This window comes from Macrobrachium nipponense, chromosome 35, assembly GCF_015104395.2.
Source record: "Macrobrachium nipponense isolate FS-2020 chromosome 35, ASM1510439v2, whole genome shotgun sequence".
NCBI classification, from domain to species: domain Eukaryota; kingdom Metazoa; phylum Arthropoda; class Malacostraca; order Decapoda; family Palaemonidae; genus Macrobrachium; species Macrobrachium nipponense.
This window is the reverse complement of record NC_061096.1, coordinates 18523513-18546418: the sequence shown is the minus strand read 5'-3', so window position 1 is coordinate 18546418 and position 22906 is coordinate 18523513. Positions and strand designations below refer to the sequence as shown.

The 22906-nt window shown below is 45.1% G+C and overlaps 1 protein-coding gene across 1 annotated transcript in view; it reads right to left on the bottom strand.

The window, feature by feature from the left end:
- The window catches only part of LOC135208451 (FAS-associated factor 2-like), a 116640-nt gene that overhangs the window by 52273 nt on the left and 41461 nt on the right, over positions 1 to 22906 (bottom strand). Inside the window, 2 exon segments of the mRNA XM_064240642.1 lie at positions 8705 to 8957; positions 9736 to 9876. Of these exon segments, the coding sequence (XP_064096712.1) occupies positions 8705 to 8957; positions 9736 to 9876 (394 nt within the window).

Sequence of the window (22906 nt, the reverse complement as noted above, 5' to 3'; positions counted from 1 at the left end):
GCAATCCTGTAACGAACCTGTAGAGGATCGTTACATTCTACGCCTGTGTTATAATAGGCTCTTTCTCGTAAACTCGAACAAGGACCGAGAGAAGATACTTCTTAAGATATGAGAGAGCTGTGGAATATCAGAGTTGATCTGGACCACTGGTTCCCAAAAACAAAAACTCGTTTCGAGGGACTGAAGGACTACCGAATCGCTTTTACTTCTTTCAGATTAAGATCCAGGACATCTGAAACCCTATCCAGATGTCCGGCACCTTCTTTCTATCACCTCAGGTGATAGACGCACTGAGAGATGTTCAGAATCATTCCTAGATCTAGAATAATATTTCAGTTTCCCGGTAGGAAAAAAACTGTGGTCTGAATTGCAGTCTATTCGGGGAAACAAACTTCTTCAGGAAGGAAATGGTCCCCAGCAAGCTCATCCATTCCCTCCCCGAGTATGCTTACTTCCCTAATAAGGCTGCGCTTTGCCTAAGCAGAGAGCAAATAAAAGTGCAATGTTGCGGTAGACTCGTAGTTCCATACCGTGCGGTAACGAGCACCGAAAGGATTAAGAGATAACTCTGTTGAACATAGTAAGGCAAAACGAATGCAACGTTTATTCATTCACGTAAGAAATCCCCTCAATCTTAGGCTAAAGTCCGTGATTGTAGGACAGAGATACAGTTAGTCAGTCAATCCCGCAGGAGAGACGTAACCGTCAGCACAGAGATACGGTTAGTCAGTCAATCCCGCAGGAGAGAGAGACGTAACCTACAGCGCATGACAGCGCACGATCTGTTACTGGCTCGGTTGGACTGGAGGAGCCAGGAGGACAGACACAGCGTGACAGCAGCAGCCAGCAGCTTACGAACGTCGTCTCTTAACTTTATGTCTGGGTTGCCAGCTACCCTATCTACGAAGAAAATAGGTCCGTTATTTTTTGAGCAGAAAGACTCTCAAGCTGGTATATTTAAGCGAAACAGAAAACGCTAAATATATAGATGCGTTTGTGTGCGTCAGAACAATACCATACAACGTAAAAGATCGGAAATCCTGGAAGCGCAGGGATAACGATTATGTCCTAGACAATAGATAAATCGGAAACTCCTGGAAGGCTGCAGGGAGTAACGAGTTAATGTCCTCCTAAAATAGACAATAGACCTCTCGGTTGCCATCCGAAGAGGTAACTACAGCAAGCGTATATGACTTGAACCAACCAGAAGTAAAATAACGCAAGGCAAAATATGAAATTATATCACAATAAAGTTTGTTCATACTTACCTGGCAGACATATATATAGCTGAATTCGGAAATACAGCTACATACATATCTGACAGGCAAGTTTCATGAACAAAACTTAAGAGAATCGAAGCAGTCAGCTCAAGCTTCTTATGTTATTGGACATAAGCGTTCATTGACGTAGTCTACAAGTCTATTTCTTGTACGAGTCTGCGAATGACGAATGAGAGCTCTTCCGAATCTTGTCAATAAGAGCTTATTCGCTTACGCAATATCAAGTTAATGAGATATTTATCAATGAGAAACTAACCCCATTTACGGGACAAAGAGATATTTTGTCAATGAGGGGATACCACCCCTTATTTGCAAAACGAAAGGGTGGTAATGTTGTCAATGGGGGAAAGTCACTGAATTGACAAAACGTAATCCAGGAAGTCGAGCATTTAATTTTTCCGATTCCCGTCTCAAACGAGGAAGGGGCAAGAATCCTGTTAAGAGACTGGGCTTACGGCAGGTAGAACGACGATGTTCAAATCGGCAGCGTAGTCCGACTAGAAAACTAACAAAATCTATCATCTGAAAAACCCTTTCAGATGGGCTAGCTTGCTTGCAAAATTATCCTGGGAAGAGGAAGAAACTCTCCAACCAGCTTCCTCTCCCATATCACAACTAATGCCTGCTAAAGCTTAAAATTTATTGGCAGTATGGCAAAGGAAGTCCTGTCTTGCGCTTTCCTGAAGAGCGTCCTTTTGATGAGTGCCTTTGCAAGAATCCTACTGAACGTTGCCGAGAGTCCTGACGTGCAGGACATTGAGCCTTACATAACCCGTAACTGCCTTATCGCAAAGTCTTGACTGCGTAGTGGCAACTTAAATTTATTGGCAGAATGGCCAAGTTGCGGTAGAGCAAACGAGATCTTCCCTTGAGCTTTCCTTAACTCCATCACCTATGCGCAAAAGCAATATTAATTGACAGAGACCTCTTGAATTCACGAAACCCGATGTCTTGCTGGGTTTCGAAGAAGAAGTTGTCTGTTCACTTTCAGCTTCCTCCGAAGCACTGCCTACTTCACATTCTTTGCAGGTGAGGTAGAAGGTATCACCGAAGGTAGAGGTAAAAATTCTATAGGCCCAAATCTGAAACAAGAGCTTGAAGAGTTCAACAGAAACGTTCAGCCAGGCGACCACAAACCTGGCCGTGCGCTGGTGCACGCTCGGCGTCCACTGGCGCGAGCTCAGCGTCCACTGGAGCGCGCTCGGCGTCCACTGGAGCGCGCTCGGCGTCCACTGGCGCGCGCTTGGCGTGCACCCACGCGCGCCTGGAGTCCATCCGAGCGTCCCGGGCGTCCGCTCTCAAAAGCTTCTTGCTCTGACTTCTTTACGTATTTCTCGGTGGAAAGACGGACACGAGTTCAGGCGACGTTCGCCTTCTTACTTCTCACTGAAACGCATAACGAGAGAGAGAGAGAGAGGACGTGAAGCGTCCTCTTCTATAAAGCTTCTATTTAGAGGGCGCGAGTCCTTCCGAAAGCTCCAACCCCTGTACGGGGAGGACGCTTCGGAGGACGAGAAGCAATCTTTCAGGATTCGTGCACGCGCACGCACTTTGGCAGTCTGGGGATTTTCATCAGAAACTGCCGAAGGCACGCCAGATCGGTGGGGGTTCCTTGTAACCCTCCTTAGGCTTTCGACATGCTCCCTCCCTGGGTCCTGGGAGTCAAGCAGAGGTCCCGGCCTAGAGGCGAAACGAAGAGGCCGATCTGACGCACCCTCCACTACACAAGGGGTATCACTGCACTTCTGCACTTCACTTTTACTCTCTAAAGCAAGCACTTTCGATTCTAAGTTACGAATCAAAAGAGTATCAGAGAAAGGGCAATTCCTCTACAGACACTGCTTAGGGCCCGAAGGCAACACTGCTGGGTTAGGAGTAACAATTACAGAAGTAGCACTTCACAGCAATGAAGGAGAGCGAGCACCTCTCGTAGACATATTCATAGCCCGTAGGCCATACTACAGGGTTATTTTGGCAAAATAAAGTCTACAGGAAGGTTAGCAGCGGTTCACTACCCTGACTTTTGTTACTGATTAATTGCGTACATACGAATCATACGTCTTCCTTACAGAATTAGACATGTTTACTGATTAATTGCGTACATACGAATCATACGTCTTCCTTACGGAATAGACAAAGTCTCACACTCCTTACATGACAAATCTCAACAACGAAGCAAGACCCATACCCCTCGTACATACCAAGTGCGGATCTACCGAAGCTTTCGGTAGCCACACCCTATCTTTGCAGACAACCCCGTCTGAAACTAGCCTAACTAGATTCAGATATTTTATGCAAAAATGAATCAAATTCAAATCAATTTAAGATAGCGTATGCCTAGCCACAAATCCCACAAATCCAAGTAAATAAATCAAAAGACAATTAGGATACTTAGCGGCAATGAAGTTTCCAAAATCCTACGACGGAGGTACTGAAAACAGGTGTTTTCAGCACCGGCGACAGAAAAATTATGAATAGAAAATGGGAATGGTTCCTGATACCCGCCTCCCAGCGGCGGGAATGGGTACTAACCACCTGGCCGACCACTGCGTGTGTCGGAAGTTTTTAAAATTCTGTCGGACTTCAGAAAATACAGCTATATATATATCTGACAGGTAAGTTTCATGAACAAATTGTAACTTTGAAAAATCATAAATCAGAAGTTCTTAAATCAAGAAGCTTCTGTAGTACGTATCTTTTTCTCAGACTCTCTTTCGTTTCCAAAAGATTCCAGATCCTGAGTTTTCCAAGTTCTAAGATACTGTGGCTTTATTATAACTCTAAAGATCAGACTTTGGACACCACTGAAATTAAACAAACCACCACAAAGCAACTTAGGCTGGGCACGACATTCCGTGCAGGGATTAGTAACAATCAGGGATTAGTAACAATCCAAAAATGAAAAACACTGAACACCCGGGCACATGCATTGACGAGGCCATGAAGACTTGGAGGACTCCATGATAAACACATTCACACACACAGACACAAACACAAAGAATCACGGGCAAACAAAGCAACCGGCTTGGAAGGAGAGCAAAAGCGTCTACTCTCTAAGGCGGTCAAAGAAAGACTAACGTGTCATGAGGTGCTTGCTTGGTCAACGACCAGCTTCCACCTCGTATACACTTGAGTTGCCAGATCTCACAGATTCCTTGCTATACAATCTTTGATTGTTTTAACTGGTTTTCTGCTGGCGCAAATAGGTTTATTCTATTGTTATAACCGAAGGTTTGTTCCAAATATGAACAATATTAAAATGTCAAATTTTAAAATCAATTTGTATTTTTCATAGCTAACAAACCTGAGGTCTTAACAAAAGGATAATCTTCTAGCGCTAGCTGGAAAACTGGTAAAAACAATCAAAGATTGTAAAACAAGGGAATCTGTGGCATCTGGCAACTAATACATATATGGAGTGGATGCTTGGTCATTGACCAAGATCGTACTCAAGCAATATGTAAGTCTTTCTTCCAACCCAGGATATATAAGAGGGGCAGCTAGAGGTGGGCAATTAACGTTAAGACCTCAGGTTTGTTAGCTATGAAAAATACAAACTGATTTTAAAATTTGTTAATTTGTTCATATGTGGAACAAACCTTCGGTCTTAACAATAGGATAGACTCATGCTTGGGGGAAGGTACAGGTATCCAGAACCAGCTGGGGATTCAGCCTGCCTGACCACCTTTCCTAGAAGATCAAGTTCTAAGGAAGGGGGTCCGAGCCCCTGAGCGAATAGAGAAATGAGTATCTAAAAACTCAACCTTCTGGGATGAAACAATGAAAGATGTCCAGATTCAATGTATTAGTGGAAGGTAAAAAGAATTCTGTCTGTTCAAGCAACAAATCACATATGCCACAGGGATTTGTTACCACTCCTCTCTCCCCTTGTTAGCAAGAGGAGGAGAGGAGTAAGTGCTATTGAGAAACAGATTTGTTATTGGTATAGGAACACAAATACTGCAACCATTATGGCTGCCACACTCACCTGTATCTGACCAGTTCCAGCTTATGACGTGTGAAATTTTTCAACCAACCTGCCAGGAAGAAGACAAGGGGAAAAAAGAAAGGAAGAGATCAGCCATCTCCCTCATTCTCTCTTCCACACCTTAGGTAAGATACCAACTGTCCCTGTGGGCAATGTCCTTCAGGAAAGGAAGTGAATGTGGTCTGCTTACGCCAGGAACCAACATTCAAAACCCTATGAACCGACAAATTCTTCTTAGTTGCCAAAGAGGAACTCAATCCACTGATGTCTTATGCTCTAGCATGCACAGACTCTGTGGCAGAACTATCCAATGAGAAGTATGCCTTAATCACCCCACACAGCTAGAATGCCAAGGAGATCTTGGAAACTTCCATTCTGGACCGACCGGTGTCAACACAAAGTCAATGACTGTTGGTCTTAGGTGGAGAATCCTCCAATAGCAGGGCATAGCTTTGACAGGACAAGTTAAGAACTCCTACGGATCACTGTCCACCCATTCATTCCGGAGTAGAATGAAAACGAAACAAAGTTCCATTATGAACCGAGTGATTCCGAGTCTTACCTACGAAATCCAGGACAATTTGAAGGCCACAGACCTCTCATCCTTGATGTTACCATGAAGTGAACTCTTTCTTCGAAAAAGTCAATCCAAACAGGAAAAACTGTCTCAGTCAGATCTCCCATTGACTACTGACATACCGGTTTACATGGAACTCAAGTGAGACTACTCAAGACCAGAGGACTATACCACACTAAAACACCATTAATTCCAAGGATGAAGAGATATCCGATCCTTTAAGGAGCAGGATCAACCCAAACTTGGTCCTGCAGTTCCTGAGAGCAGGATCAACCTGAGGTTAGCCCTGCAGTTCCTGAAAACTGAGATGGAAACTTTTCATTATATGAAAGAAAAGAAAATTTAATAATAGCTCACTGACATTCGGAGTGAAGAGAAAGCTGTCTATGAACCCAACCATAGTAGGTGGCTCACTCTTTTCGGTAACCTGTTGACGAAGACCTCCTGAGATACCTAGGCATCTGGTTTGCTGCTTTGCAAGAAAACCTTCTCGGTTTCAGGAGCTAATCGACAGTCTCTGCCCGTGAGGCAACATAGACTTTACCAAATGGTGGAACATTTCCACATGAGGCTGGCAAGGAATGGCCCATGAAGGATTCCTCTCAGAATTGCTGACAGAAGATACATTAGTCTGGGAACCGCACCACCTGTATACACAAGGGAGTTCCATGGACACCCTGAAATTCCTGGGACTCATGAGCTTCCCCAAGACGTGATGAATCCTGCAGACTACTCTGTCCAGGACCTGACCGATCCTGCAGAGTTCTCTGCCCAGAACCTGATGTATTTGGCAGAGCTGAGGGAATGCCTACCCTGGAGATTGTGCCAAAAATGCCGAAGAGTGTCTTCTGTCTGAGGAAGAGGATCCTTGACTCCCAGTTTCCTGTTGCAGTGAGAGGAAAGTAGTATACCACTGATCATCCCTAGGGAAAAAATGGTAAATCACTACTTCCTGCTTCAAAGACCACTCTACACATAAGTCTTTACACCATTGTCTAAAATATCAGTCATCACAATTCCACTGCTCGGAAGCAGCTTACCACAAGCTCCACAGAGGTGTCGACTGCACACTGGTGCATCTCGACTGTCAAAAGGGAGGAGCTGCAAGCAGAAAGGATTTTTCATCCCCCAATGAACAATTCTGGGACAGTGAATAGAAGACTTCTAGAATCCATCACCGAGAAGAGGCTTAAGAAAGTCTTCAAAAGGCTGAAAAGATAATAGGGCACCCCATTGTGATGTCCTAAAACAAAAAACTCAGCACAGATATTCTCCAGAATCTCCTACTGTAAACTTTGCATGACAGAGTAACTGCACTGTAGAACTGGAATGAAGCCCTTGAGCTGCCCAATAGACATGCATCTTCAACAGACGAGATGTCTCAAATGTGATCCCTCATGATGAGCTACGATCAGTATGCTACTCAAAAGAGGAGCTTGCCTATACTGATAGGTCCCGGGACCCCCTTCTAGACCAAGGAACCATTGTGGCAGTGTTCCAGAGCAGCATAGACAGAGTTAGGATGGATCCTTCGTAATTCGAAGGCAAGTCCACCAGAAAACGAGTTACATTACTTATCTGGTCATTAACTGTCATTCTAGGTTAGGCTGAGAACTTATCTTCATAGGCTGCTACGCCAGAATTCTAGCACTTAGTCTAAGCTTATATAGAGAGGAAAGTTCTAGCCAACGAGAATAGCTATGATAGTTCATGAATTAACCACTTGCAAGGTTAAGAACTAAAGTATTAGCTAAGCTAAGAACTGAACCAATTATGCAATGTTAATGTAGCTTCAACTAGTTAAGTAGGCTCAGGACAACCATTTAGACAATGACAAGGTATCTTTGGACTAGTTAGACTAGGTTAAGAACTTGGACTAGTTAGACTAGGTTAAGAACTTAACCACTTAGACTAGGATAAGGAAGCCTTGAACTAGTTAGGCTAGTCTAAGAACTCAACCACTTAAGACTAGGATAAGGTATCCTTGAACTAGTTACGCTAGGCTAATGACCCATCAGTTAGTCTAGATCTAGGTAGCGTTGAACTAGTTAAGCTAGGCATGGCAAATGATATTGTAGCCTTGAACTGGTTAGGTTAGCTAAGAACTCAGCAATTGCTAGAATAAGAACTGAACTACTTAGGCTAGATTAAGAAGGCTTCTGAATTATCTAGGCTAGACTAAGACCTTGCCCCTTAGGTTAGGTTGTGTTAGCTATTTGTCTGGTAAGAATGAAATTACTTAGGCTTGACTTTTTATATACTATAATAAAAAAATAAAATAAAAAAGTACAGGCTAAAATAAAAACCGGCTTGGAAAAGGAGAGCGAAGCAAGACTACGCTCTCCAAGGCAGTAGAAGAAAGACTGACTTATTGCAGGGGTACTATCTTGGTCGATGACCAAGCATCCACTCTGTATATGCATGAGTTGCCAGATGCCACAGATTCCTTGTTTTACAATCTATGACTGTTTTTACCAGTTTTCCAGCTAGCGAAGGAAGATTATCCTATTGTTAACACTGAAGGTTTGTTCCGCATATGAACAATATAAGTACAGCGTTTAAGCAACAAGAAGGAAAGGACCCTCTCCTACCTATAAGACTGCTCAACTTCACTTAATAATCACTGCTGGTTATATGCCAACAGTTTATTTTCATTTACCAGAGGCAGATAACATGTAGAATCAGTTAGTTTTGATAGAGTGGAGAGGAATATAGGCTCCCATTTGCAAGCAAGTTTTCATAATGTCATCAGTTAACCAGACTTAGTCCTGGTCATAATACTCTCAATCTTCATAACCTGTTCATTCTTTACTTAAAAGTTACAGCAAATGTTTACATGCATATTTGCTTAATACTTACATCTACGAGGATAAGGATAAACAATCCTATAAACAAAGAAGAACAGTGATGTCAACGAAGACAATGTGAGTCTCAGAGGTAGAGTCAAGAGGTAGTATCCACCCCTAAATAAAGACGAAAGAAAACCTCCTCCTCGATTTGAATTTCTGTTGAGGTTTTCTCGCTCTTCAGTCTCTCTTTCCTCATCTACATTTCTTCCATTTGCTAATCCTCTGTTGTTTACTGCATCCCAGTTACGATGTTCATGATCATCCTATTTAAAATAAATGTTAATCAAATTAAAGAACAGAAAAATTCAGATATATAATAAATTCACATATACTACACACACTGTTTTGATTAAGCCTCAATTTGATATTCCTAATAACAAATAAAGAAGTACTTTTCAGACTTCTATTTTCTAGAATGTATTTTTCTACAAAAAACACTGTAAGATCCTTTTATGTAATTCTAAATCAACATTTAGGATGTCTTACTGGCTGCTCTTCTCATAGTCCATGTACCACAAACATTAGATAAATGGAAATCTGCTAACAGCTGCAAAATCATCCCTCTTTTAATACAGTATCCTGTTGCACATTAACCGAGTCGTGGCTCAATTCTTACAATCTGTTTTCTGTTGCTTTTGCATAAATTTGAAGTTTTGAATTTGCTAAAATTACTACTGAAAGAAAAAGTACTGCAACATAATGCACGATTAATGGATAATCATTTTCCAATCACTACAAAGAAAAAATGTTTCAGTAGCAGATGGACTTCTTCAGAACCCTTATAATCCCATATGTTAAATATCTCTGGATAAGACTCACTAAGTTTATGCTTGATAATACAGTACCATTGGTACTTCAATGCTTCAGAAAGTTACTACACAAAATCCTCTTTGGATTAAATGAGGCATATTCATTTGCTACTACAAACACATGGAAAATTTAGTAAATATATAGTAGTAACTGGAAATACTGTGTTCCATAACTTTAAAGCCTACAAATAATATACCAAAGATTCTTTGCTATGGAAAAAAAATAGCATACCTGAGATGATGTTGATGCCTGTGGGGTAGGTGGTGATGTATCACTCAATGCAAGATGGTCTTGTACTGCTGCCTCTAAATTCCAGGCATGATTTTCTAACTGTGATCTTGCTGCATTGTAATCTTCTGTGCCAGTTACTTCCTGTGGGAAAAGATTTCAAGTTAAAATATGTTACATACCAATGCTGTAGAGCAAAGCACTTTAAGTGCTATCTGGTGATGATGGTTCAACTGAATGATTTGTGACAGCTGATAAACTATTGGTAATTCATAATCATGGACATGAAGAGGAGGCTGTGCTCTTGAAGGTGAGTGAAATTATCTGCATTTTTATTGGATATACAAACCTAAGTCTTCTGTAAAGGAATAATCTGGGAACTACCTGGTAGTAGTCAATGACATTTGTTAATAAAGAGCCTGAGTGGTGGCAAATAGTCGAGTGGCACAGGACTACCCAACCACCTATCTGCATTTTACCCTGTTACCTCCCTTATGTCAACTCATACTCTTGAAGCAAGATGCTTTTCTGTCTAAATGGAGTTGGACATCTATAAGTTAAGCAGCCACCACAGGACATTGGCAAAGAATAAAACAATGCCCTTGACCTTGTGAGCTCTTCCCCATACTGGAAGAAGCTCACCCACATTGCCAAATAACTTGTTTCACCTCTTTCATCCCACAGTCAGAAAAGAAACGCAGGTCTTGAACACTTATTTCTTGACCCTGCTGGTACATACATTCAGGCCTTGAAAGCTGGGTCTTACCCAAGTGCATACATATAGGTTACTGTAATAATGATATTGTTATTTTACAATAAAGTTTTGTACATACTTACCTGGCAGACATATACTTAGCTTACGTCTCTGACGTCACGACAGAATTCAAAACTCGCAGCAAACGCGACAGGTAGGTCAGGTGATCTACCTTACCCGCCGCTGGGAAGCGGGTGTAAGAACCAACATACCTTTCTTGCCAGATTTTTTCTCTCTTATACTGCTCCTGAGGGGAGGCTGGGCGGGGCCATCAATCGTATATGTCTGCCAGGTAAGTATGTACAAAACTTTATTGTAAAATAACAATATCATTTTTGTACATGAACTTTCCTGTCAGACATATACTTAGCTGATTGACACCCTTGGTGGAGAGTACAAGACAGAAAATAACAAAGAAAAGGTAAACAACACCTGTTGTAGGATAAAAAAGGGATTTTGACGTAGGAAAAATCTATTTCTGGGTGATTGGCTCGTGTCGCCCTATGAAAGGATCTTATATCATTCTTTCTAGGTAAATTAATCTAAAATTACCAGAGAAAAACAAAATTAAGAAAATGTCAGTAAAACTGACTCGCTCACTCTTTAAAAGAAGTGTCGGTATGAGAATAGGGGCGAGTGGGAACACTACCACGAGACATTCACCAATTAGACCTTCCAATCAAAATCCCCACCAGAGAGAGCTGATACCAACGGGCGATGCGGCCGCTACTACTACTACTAGGGAGCCCACGGACGCAGCGCCCTAGCGGTCATCCTTAATCTATGAACATCGTGTCTGCAGGGGGGCAATCAATACAGGGTGGATTTCATAGGGCAACCACGAGCCAATCACCCAGAAATAGATTTTTCCTACGTCAAAATCCCTTTTCTTTTTGGGCTCAGCTCGTGTCGGCCTATGAAAGAGTACCAGAGAAACAGACAAGATGGGAAAAAGGACAAATGAAAAATCAGTTGTAAAAAGGAGGGATATAATATAAGTAAATCAGTATTACAGCATATAAACTAAGTACTTAAGGCTAACTTATTTTAAACAATGACATAAAAGAAAGTTAGTAATGTAAAGTACTTAAAATTAAATTACAGTAAACATAGTAAAATACAATAATGCAGTGTAATTTAAATTTAACAAAATAGATTCACTTAGATAACGTATTTACAAAATATACAAACACATTGTGTCCTACCCTAGCATAAAAATAAGGTAGGTACACTGAAGTACATTATCAGTACATAGTGTGGATGTCCCTAGCAAAAAAATAAGGGACAATCCACTAATATGATCTCAGCGGCTAAGGCTAGAATATCCGAGTAGCATGGCGATAGGGTGAGGCATGTTGGAACGAGGTAGGTAGAGAGGAAGACCTGGATCTATACTACGACTACTATACAGTATCAGGAGAAACAATGTTTCCCGCTGCTACTGCAGAAAATTTTAAAGATTCCAAGGACTTTAGATAGTGACGTTTAAAGACTGTCGGAGATTTCCATCCAGTATACTTTTTAAGATCCTCAAAGTTCATATGTTGAAAGTAATTAATTGAGGTGGCTACTCCCCTGATGTCATGTGCTTTTGGAAATGAATCAGGATTGGCTTGTTTAATGAAGTAAAGGATCTGTTGTCTAATACCTTTTACTGATAAAGTACCACCTTTTTTCTCTCATGAAGAGAGAACCTGAGGATCTTGAGGATGTACGAGATAGAAAGGCTCTTAAGTTGATACTGGGCAGAGAGAAGGGTCTTGCGGAAGTGGGATGACTTTCAAGGAGCCCACCTTGCAAGAGGATCCTCATTTTTAGCCAAAAAACTACGATCCGGAGCAAGCAGAACTTCTCCTGAGGGGAGGAATTCCACATGACCCGCATCTCTGGATAGAGCCGACAGTTCTGAAATTCTAGCTCCTGAAGCTAGGCTTAATAAGAATAATGTCTTCTAAGAAGCATTATGAATGTACAAGACGAGTTGTCAGTATCTGATGCTAGTTTGAGGACATCATTTAAGAACCATGAGACTGTAGTAGGCCTTTGAGAAGGTCTAAGTCTAGCACAGGCTTTAGGGATAGACGTAAAATAAGATTCAGTCAGATCTATCTGGAAACCTAACTGAAAGATCTTCTTCAAAGCCGATTTATGAGTAGTGATAGTGCTAGCTGCTAAACCTTTTTCAAACAAGGATCTGAAAAAGGATATAGCTAAATTTCTGTCAGGGACGACGGAGTCTTAGCTATGTATATATCTGCCAGGTAAGTATGTATGAAACTTTATTGTATCATAACAATATCTTTTCCCATGAAGCGGCGCTTAGAGGTTTTGGGGAATGGCTCCTTTCTAAGGAAGGAGAAAGGGAAGACTGTTTTTTTCTTTCCTCCGTCTAAACTGACCGGCAGATGGGATTCTGGTACGAATCGGGCGAACCTTTAGGCCTCGCTCTCCCTTCGTCTGCGGACTCGGACTTCTCTTCATTGGTGGATTCTGCTCGTCGTTCCGCCGTCCTGTCCGCCAAGACTACGTTGGGGTGTACGAACGAAACTTCACCACCTACTGAAGGGAATGTTCCGAGTCCTGGAAGTTTTCAACTTCCTTGATTGGTCTTTAGTTCTGGCTAATAAGACCCAGACCCTGATTCACTGTCTCCTGAAGATCTTAACTGCGTCCTCACTTGCATGGACAAAGCAGTGAGAGACGGCTCGAGTGAAGTCTCCTCACTGTTTGGAGCTGGAGTTATTAAGAAGCGGTCAGTCTACTGTTCGTTTCTCACTAAGGCAGTTTCACATGCACAAAGGGCCTCTCTTATGTATGCTCAACTCTCTCCTCTTCTGTTCCCCAGAAAATTATTCAAGATGTCGAGTGCCCTTTCAGCTAAGGCGCTCAATCAGGACATGTTTAGCCCAGGCGGCCAGGAAACCTCGCTCTGTCTTCCAACCCAAGGCCAAGAAAGAGACTCCTCTGAGGCAGGAGCCCTTCGAGGAGGACCCGCTGTCAGAGGTTCTTCAACCAGAGGAACTAGACCTTTTAAGAGAGGTAAACCTTCTCTAGGTCAGTCAGAGGGAAGAAATAGCGATCAAGGACTCCAGACATCAGTGGGTGCCAGACTACTAAATTAAATTTGCCGACGTCTGGGCCCACAAAGGGGCAGACAATTGGTCCCTATCGATTGTCAGCAAAGGATACCTCATTCCCTTCTCGTCAAGACCACCATTGACGACAACTCCGAGGGAGTTGGTGGCCAAGTACAAGGACCCCATCATGAATCAAGCCCTTTCTCTAGCAGTAGATCTCATGCTAGAGAAGGAGGCTATAGAACTAGTGAAAGATCCCCGCTCTGCGGGTTTTTACAACAGACTATTCCTAGTTCCGAAGAACTCAGGAGGATGGAGACCGGTTTTAGGATGTAAGCGCCCTGAACGTCTTTGTGGAAAAGAGGAGAAGTTCGCCATGGAGGACAACTTCCTCAGTGTTAGCGGCTCTTCGTCCAGGGGACTGGATGTGTCTCTAGACCTTCAGGACCGCTACTTTCATGTGCCGATCCATCCTTCTTCACGGAAGTATCTACGATTCATGATGGGAGGAAACATCTTCCAATTCAAGGCCTTGTGCTTCGGCCTGTCGACTGCACCCCAAAAAGTTTTCACGGGGTTAATGAAAAACGTGGCGCAGTGGCTACATTTGGGAGGGAGTGAGGGTGTCGCTTTATCTCGACGACTGGCTAATCAGAGCAGAGTCTCAAGAAAGATGTCTGGAGGACCTTCAAAAGACCCTTACATTGGCAAGTTCTCTGGGACTTCTGGTGAACTTCCAGAAGTCTCAATTAATCCCCAGTCAAGAGCGGATCTATCTGGGGATTCGGATAGCTTCTCTGGCTTTTCGGGCTTTTCTGTCGCCAGAGAGGATAGCTCGTTGCTACGAGAAAATAATGACCTTCCTAGAGAAAGATGCATGCACAGCGAGGGAGTGGATGAGTCTGCTGGGGACACTCTCCTCGTTGGAGCAATTAATTTCTCTAGGAAGTTGCATCTCAGGCCTCTACAGTTCTTCCTATACCAGAACTGGAGGCGTCTCTCCCAAGATCTGGAGTTCTCCTTCAAGATCTCAAGGGGAATCAAGAGAGACCTTCGGTGTGAACAACCCACTTCGTTTTGTGGAAGGAATGTCTCTTTACATGCCGAACCCCAACCATGTGTTGTTTTCCGACGCGTCGGAAGCAGGTTGGGGAGCGACGCTCGGGACAAGAGAAGTGTCAGGCACCTGAAAGGGGGATCAGGTGTCCTGGCACATCAACAAAAAAGAGTTGATGGCAGTCTGGATGGCATTGAAAGCCTTCGAGCCCCAAGTCCCGAAATGCAGTAGTGCAGGTCAATTTCGGACAACACAACAGCCTTGGCGTACATTCAAAAAAACAGGGGGGGACACCACTCCTTCTCCCTGTACGAACAGCAAGGGATCTTCTGCTGTGGTCTCAAACAAGGAAGATTAGTCTTCTCACCAGATTCGTACAGGGAGAAAGGAACGTCAGGGCCGATCTCCTGAGCAGGAAGAATCAACTCCTGCCTTCCGAGTGGACCCTCCACTCAGAGGTATGCCAAGACCTGTGAGGAAGATGGGGCAGACCTCACATCGACCTCTTTGCAACAACAAGGAACGCAAGGATCGAACTTTACTGCTCCCCGATCTCAGACCCAGGAGCAGTATCAGTGGATGCGTTTCTCCTAGATTGGACAGGTCTAGATGTCTACGCCTTTCCCCCCTTCAAAGTACTGGGACAAACCCTCAAGAAATTTGCTATCTCGGAGATGACAAGAATGACGCTAGTAGCTCCATTCTGGCCCGCCCAAGATTGGTTCACAGAGGTACTGGAATGGTTGGTGGACTTTCCAAGAGCACTTCCACAAAGACAAGATTTGCTCAAACAACCCCACTTCGACAGGTATCACAGAAACCTCCCCGCTCTCAATCTGACTGGCTTTCGACTGTCAAAAGTCTTGTCAGAGCGAAGGGGTTTTCGACAAAAGCTGCTAAGGCTATCGCCTCAGCTAGACCTTCGACCTTAAAGTCTACCAGTCGAAGTGGGACGTCTTTCGCCGGTGGTGCAGGAACCAGAAGTTTTTCCTCTCCAGTACCATCCTGTGACTCAGATAGCAGATTTCCTAGTTTTCCTCAGAGAAAAATGCGGTTTGGCAGTATCTACTATCAAAGGATACCAGAGCATGCTGGCTGCTGTGTTCAGACATAGGAATTTAGATCTTTCGAATAACAAAGATCTGCATGATTCTATTAAGATCTTTTGAAACTTCCAAGAAAACTTTTCGAACGAAGTTCCAAGTTGGAATCTGGACATGGTTCTTCGTTTCCTGAGGTCCTCTAGGTTTGAGCCACCACATTTAGCCTCCTTCAAAGATCTTACAAGGAAAGCTCTCTTTCTCATGGCTCTAGCATCCGCTAAAAGGGTTAGTGAGATTCATGCCCTAGAAGGAAGGGTAGGTTTCAAAGGAGATTCCGTGGTTTGTTCCTTCCTTCCTTCGTTTTTAGCAAAGAATGAGAACCCCTCAAATCCTTGGCCAAGGAGCTTTGAGGTTCGTGGATTATCGGCCCTAGTAGGGGAAGAACCTGAAAGAACTCTTTGCCCTGTTAGGAGTTTAAAATACTCCCTTCAGAAGAAGAAACCCTTAAGGGCATTGAGGACAGACTATGGTGCTCTGTAAAGGACCCCAGCAGACCATTGTCGAAAAATGCGCTGTCTTTCTTCATTAGAAGTCTTGTGAAAGAAGCACATAGATCTTGTAATGAAGAACATTTCAAGCTCCTAAAAGTCAAGGCTCATGAAGTGAGAGGCCATTGCCACTTCCTTGGCCTTTAATAAGAATATGTCTCTTCAGAATCTAATGAAAACTACATTCTGGAGATGTAAGTTTCAGTATTCGCCAACCACTACCTAAAAGACGGTCAGTATTACGTATGACGAGTGCTTCGCATTAGGCCCGTACGTATCGGCGGATTCGGTGCTGGGCAGGGAGCTGAACATATCCTTAGTAGTTTTTTCCCTTGTTTTTTGCTAATTGAGTTCATATGGTTGTATTAAAAATGATGCAGGTAGGCATCTTTTTTAGTTTCGTAATACTAATAACTTTAGTTTGGTTAGGTGATCGGATTTGGTTTGAAGCTCCCTGCGTTGGTAGTGGACAGGTTCTGTCATAGAAGAGGGCGAACCCCCATTGACATGATCCGACTTGGATTCTACTAAGTAAGCGGATATCAAGTCCAGTTAGTAGACCCAAAGAGTCTTTTCAGCTGTAGGTCACGCCCTCGCTGTAGCTCTTATGGCTATGCAGACTAATAGACAGTATCTATGAAGTCTTCAGCCTAAACAGGTAAGAACCAAGGTTATTTCTGGGCTCAGCTCGTGTCGGCCTATGAAAGGATCCTTAATATCATTCTTTCTAGGTAAAATTAATCTAAAATTACCAGAGAAAAACAAAATTAAGAAAATGTCAGTAAAACTGACTCGCTCACTCTTTAAAAGAAGTGTCGGTATGAGAATAGGGGCGAGTGGGAACACTACCACGAGACATTCACCAATTAGACCTTCCAATCAAAATCCCCACTAGAGAGAGCTGATACCAACAAGGGCGATGCGGCCAACGTCTACTGACTACTACTAGTGGGACGCCACGGACAGCAGCGCCCTAGCGGTCATCCTTAATTATTAGCGCTAAGCGTCGTACGCATTTTCTTGCTTGTGTACTATTATCTTGGATTTACCTCCTTCTCCATTATGGAACGTGCTGCCATCGCAACGGCTAAGTTAAGTGCCTCATAAGTAGTGTTTTACCGTTTTTTAGTCTTCCAGGAACCAGTATTTTCCTTCTAATAGGTCATATACGGTTTCCCGGTCGACTCGTGGCGGCGCCATGCTGCCTCATGTTAAGAATTCCCGGTCTTCCATACTGGGACTCTTATACTTATGGGCTTACTATATCACGTTCATGCGTTTTTTACATCGCCTTTTTAGCTAGGTTAGCCCATTTACCAATTCTCTTAGTTTGGTATTTAGGGCTATTCTGTGTTTCTGGCCCAGCATCCCGGCTCTTGCTCTTCATCGGCTATCGCTGGCTCCTAGTAGGCTTCTGTTCCTCGGAACAGTTTGCCTCCTCCTGGGCCCCTTTTTCTTTTACTAAAAGTGTCTTTTCCATCTTTACGATGTAATTTTAGTTCTATTTAGGGTGTTAGGCTAGCCTAGGTGCATGTCCCATGTATTGGTACAGCCTGTTCACGTTGCCCTTCCACGTTGTGTTGCTATCGCGGCTTAGGCCACTTGCGGTCACGTGTTCCATCGACCTTACCCTTCCCCTTCCCTCCCTACCAAGTATAGGGAGGGGTCTGGGGGACCCCTTGGTTCCATGACAACCTCAGTTGCCTTCCTCCCTCCTTCTCTGAGGAGGCCAGGGGTTCTTCCAGCTGGGGTATAGGGCGAACCACTTGTTTCGGGTACCGGGTCACCGAGCGGGTAGTGTTGGGACCGGGAGGAGTAGGCCACCCCCCCCCCTCTCTCTCTCCCGCCGTGTTACGCCGAGAACCCCCCCCCTCCCCCCCCACAGCCCACCGTTCCCCCACTATAACGAACGGAGCCTTCCGCCGCAGGCGGGGCACCTTTGGTTATAGCTTGCTGGCTCCGCCAGCGGGCGGGGTGGTCACTACTAGTGGTCTATTGCTTGCCTACTATATTCCTTCCCTTTTTTTTTCCCCGCTACCGGAAGAGAGCTTGCTTCTTACCCGGGCACTCTTCTAGTAGACGGGGGGGAAAGGTTGATATTTATTTCGTTATTTTTAAGGATATACCCTAATTTTACGATGAATTTCTAGAATTATAATTGTATGTTATACCATCTCCGCCGTTTTCCGTCGTGGTTTCATTTTTCACCACCACACCTGGTTGGATTCTATCTCTTGTCTCCGGCGTAGCCTTGGACAAACTCCAACCATCTTGTTACCACACGTATTATGGCGGCGGGGCTCTGGTTTAATCTAACTTTCTCGCTCCGGCATGCAGCGGAGCATTGTTAGGCTGTAAGTGTTCTCCTGATACTTATGTATCTTTCCACTTACAGGCTACCAACTGTCAGGTCCTTGGGTGCAATGCGACTTTATACGACCCCTGCGCCCACGATGAGTGCAGATCTCACGCTCCGTGTGCCACGCCTTACAACGACATGATCGTCTGGCACACCGGAAGCCTGGCGCCATCTGTTACGACCTGGTCAGTCAGCTGGTGGAGGGGGTAAGTCGATTGAGACTTTTTTATCGTATTACTAACAACACTTAGTCATAAGCTTGTTAACCCCGCCCCCGCCACTAGAAGCTTCATTTCGCCTTCTCTTTCAGGCTGCCGGTGTGAGGGAATCGCCCTAGCAACCCTGAAGGCTTGGGTGGGCGGCTTCGGGAAGAACGCCGCCAAGGGCCAGCCATACATCTTGGACAAGAAGCTGGCCGTTCAGATCTTCCCCGGTGGCAAGTCAACAGGGAGATGTTGACCCCATATCTGCAGCCCCGCCTCTCATAGCCTCCATCCAGCAAGAGATGCGAGCAGTCTTTCGGGGCCGTGGCCACGCAGGAAGCGGTCCCAGACGTCGCAACCTTGGACCTTAATATGAGCCTATGGCGGTAGGTGCTGAGGATTTGTTGGTTGAGGTAGGTGTGTCGGGTGCCCAGGTCTTTTTTTCCTTGGGCGCTCCTGGATCTTCTCCTGTCCCTTCTTCTACTGCTTCTTTCCAAGGCTTTTGGGATCTGAGATCCCTGCCCGCTCTCCCGCTCTCTCTGTACCCCCAAAGGTGAAGGGACAGAGAGAACCGAAGACCCTTGTTAAGACGACTTCTAAAAAGTCGTCGTCGTCTTCTTCAGCTAAGAAGTCTTCGACTTCCTATGCTGACGCGGTGAAGGCTGAAGCCGAGCTCTTCCTATTCAAAGAGCTCTCTAGAAGCATGGCTTCTAAGGAGAAGGCTCGGCGCTCCCTGGCTGTTGAGCCAATGCCTTCTCCGGCCTCCACCGCATCCACTCCGGCAACGCCGGTGGAGTAGCGGGACCTAGCACCTTTGATCCCACTGCTTTCTCAGCAGTGGTGATGCAACAGGTAGGAGATGGTTGGCTCACAGGTCTCCGCCCTCGGAACCCCCAAGTTCGAACAGATGTTCGCACAACTGTCGAGCACTTTGACTCAGTCGGGCCAGTCCATCCAAGATCTCTCTAACAGAGTTATAGAGAACGAGGACCGATGTAGCTGGGATTTGCTCCAGGACTCCTCATCCAGTCTCTCCCCAGTAGCAAGCAAGTGCTGGTATTCTCCAGCTACCACCTTATGAGTCGCTACCAGCCTTCTCCATGGAGAACCCATGGAGAGTGGCCGCTTACGCTCCATTCAAGGACGGTAATGATCTCTGTCCCGGAGTGTGGAACTCGAAGGATTGAGGACTTCGAGTTTTATCCTCCGGGATTGACGCAGCCTTTCATTGGATATATGCTAGGCTGACCGTAGCGGCCCTCACTAGGGAGGACAAGATCTCCAGAGAGAACGTGCTCTATAGTAAGATCACGCTCAACGCGAATGGGTTCACTGCCTTGAGGACTGGGAGTGTACCAACACTAAGCTCCCAGGCTTTCAAGAGTCCTTTTACTATTTTTGCGACGGAGGAGGTAGGCTTTCTCTTCCGTTCCGCATACAAAAATAGTGGAAGCGACTCTTCAGGGCAGTCCTCAAGGATTGAGCCCATGCCACAGCTGAGGGAAGCGGAGTCTACTTCTCCGCTCTTTCCAGCTTTCGGAGAATTGTGGGAGAACTTGCCTGCCACTTTCATGCTTGGTAAGCTCAAACCGGACTGTGCTATGGACCAGTTTGGCGAAAAGCTCCCAAGGCTGCCTGATTCCTTGATCCAGGCAGAGTTCGACGCTCGAACTAGGTTGGCAGGTCCCTCAATCTGATTATCACAGAGATGGCTGCTCTTTCGTATGGCACAGAACCTTTATTTAAGATTCTGGCCAAGTCCCAGCTTCAAACGGTTCAGACGGATGCTTTCGACTTCTTCCAAGCTAGGAGGAATTGCCGAAAGCACGTTCTGCAGGAATGCACTATTAGGCACGAACCTAATAGACTCCTGCTTCCAGCATGTGGGGAGCGGACCTCTTCCCAGAGTCCGCTGTAAATGAGGTGCACCACGAGGCTGCTAGGCTCAACCAGAGCCTTAGAGCTAGATGGGTACTCCTCTAAGAGGAAACAAGAATCCGCCCCCGCTGCTGGTAAGAAACTAAAGAAGTCTGGGAAAAGGTTCCAGCCTTACCAAAAACACCAGCAACAGCAGCAATTCGTTCAGGCCGTCCCGGTTACCCAACAGGGACAACCTTCAACCTCGAAGCAGACCCAGCCCATCCTCCTGTTGTCTCCTCAGTCACAACCCTCGACCTCCTACGCACTCTCGCCGGCCTTCAACCCTATGTATGAAGGTCAGGCTTACCCTCCCTTTAATAGGCAATCGAGAGGTAACAGAGCGAGAGGCCACTTTCGCCAGCGTGGACACCGGAAGGGCGGCAAGGAGTAGGCAGTTCAGAGGAGGGCGTGGAGGTCAACCCGCCCATCAACAATGAGCTCCCCAGGTAGGAGGGAGGCTGTTCCTCTTCCGTCACAGGTGGGGGTTCAGCAATTGGGCACAGAGCATAGTGTCCAAGGGATTGGGTTGGAGTTGGATCAAAGATCCCCCTCCAATCAAATCATTCCATCAAGTACCATCAAAGGAATTGACAGATTATGCGGAGGAACTCCTTCAGAAAGGAGCTATTGCGAGAGTCAAGCATCTAAAATTTCAAGGTCGCTTATTCAGCGTGCCAAAGAAAGGCTCAACAAAAGAAGGGTAATCTTAGACTTGTCAAGGCTAAACTCTTTCATTCGTTGCGACAAGTTCAAAATGCTTACCCTCTCGCAGGTAAGGACCTTACTTCCTCGTGGAGCCGTCACATGCTCCATCGATCTTACAGACGCATACTATCATATCCCTATAGCCAGACACTTCCGCCCATTCCTAGGATTCAGACTAGGAAATCAGACATTCTCATTCAAAGTGATGCCCTTCGGTCTGAATGTAGCCCCCAGGGTATTCACGAAAATAGCAGAAGTAGTGGTGCCAACAAAATTGAGAACTCAGGGAATAATGATAGCAGCATACCTCGACGATTGGTTGATCTGGGCACCAACAGTCGAGGAGGTTCTCAAAGCCACGAAAAAGGTAGTTCAATTTCTGGAACATCTGGGGTTCCAGATAAACAAAACGCAAATCCAGACTTACTCCGGAGTCTCGTTTTCAGTGGCTAGGAATCCAATGGGATTTGTCTTCCCACAATCTGTCAATTCCCAGTGGCCAAACGGAAGAGATAGCCAAGTCTGTCAGACAATTTCTCAAATGCAAGCAAACATCAAGGAGAAGCCAGGAAAGAATCCCTAGGTTCTCTTCAGTTTGCTTCAGTGACAGATATCCTCCTGAAAGCAAGGCTGAAAGATATAAATCGAGTTTGGCGATCAAGAGCAAACGCCAAAATCTCGAGACAAGTTGTCAGTAATTCCACAGATCCTTCGCAATCAACTCCGTCCATGGACAAAAGTAAAGAACCTGGCCAAGCGGGTACCCCTTCAATATCCCCTTCCAGTGTTAACCATTCACACGGATGCCTCCCTGTCCGCCCCGGGTGGGGGGATATTCTCAATTCAAACAAGTTCAGGGGACTTGGTCAGTTCAATTCGCCAGCTCCACATAAACGTTCTGGAAGCAATGGCAGTATTTCTTACCCTGAAGAGACTTCTTCCCCCGGAAAAGTCTCATCTAAGGACTAGTTTGGACAGTGCAGTGGTAGTTCATTGCATCAACAGGGGAGGGTCCAAATCCAAAACATGTGAACCATGTCATGATAGCCATTTTTGCACTAGCAAACAACACAAATGGCATCTGTCCGCCACTCACCTGGCGGGGGTAAGAAATGTGATAGCAGACGCCTTGTCCCGGGTCGGTCCTCTGGAATCAGAATGGTCCCTAGACGACAGGTCATTCCAGTGGATATGCGGAGAGTCCCCCAGGTCTCCAAGTAGATCTTTCGCCTCACAAGCGAACCACAAGCTCCCTTGCTATGTGGCCCCCAACCTGGACCCTCTGGCTTATGCCACGGACGCCCTGTCGTTAGATTGGAATCAGTGGAGAAAAATTTATGTCTTTCCTCCAGTGAATCTTCTCTTGAAAGTCTTGAGCAAGCTGAGGACTTTCAAGGGACTAGTAGCCCTGATTGCTCCAGACTGGCCCAAGAGCAACTGGTATCCTCTGCTTCTGGAATTGGGTCTCCGACCTCAACGGATTCCCAATCCCAACTGTCACAATCAGT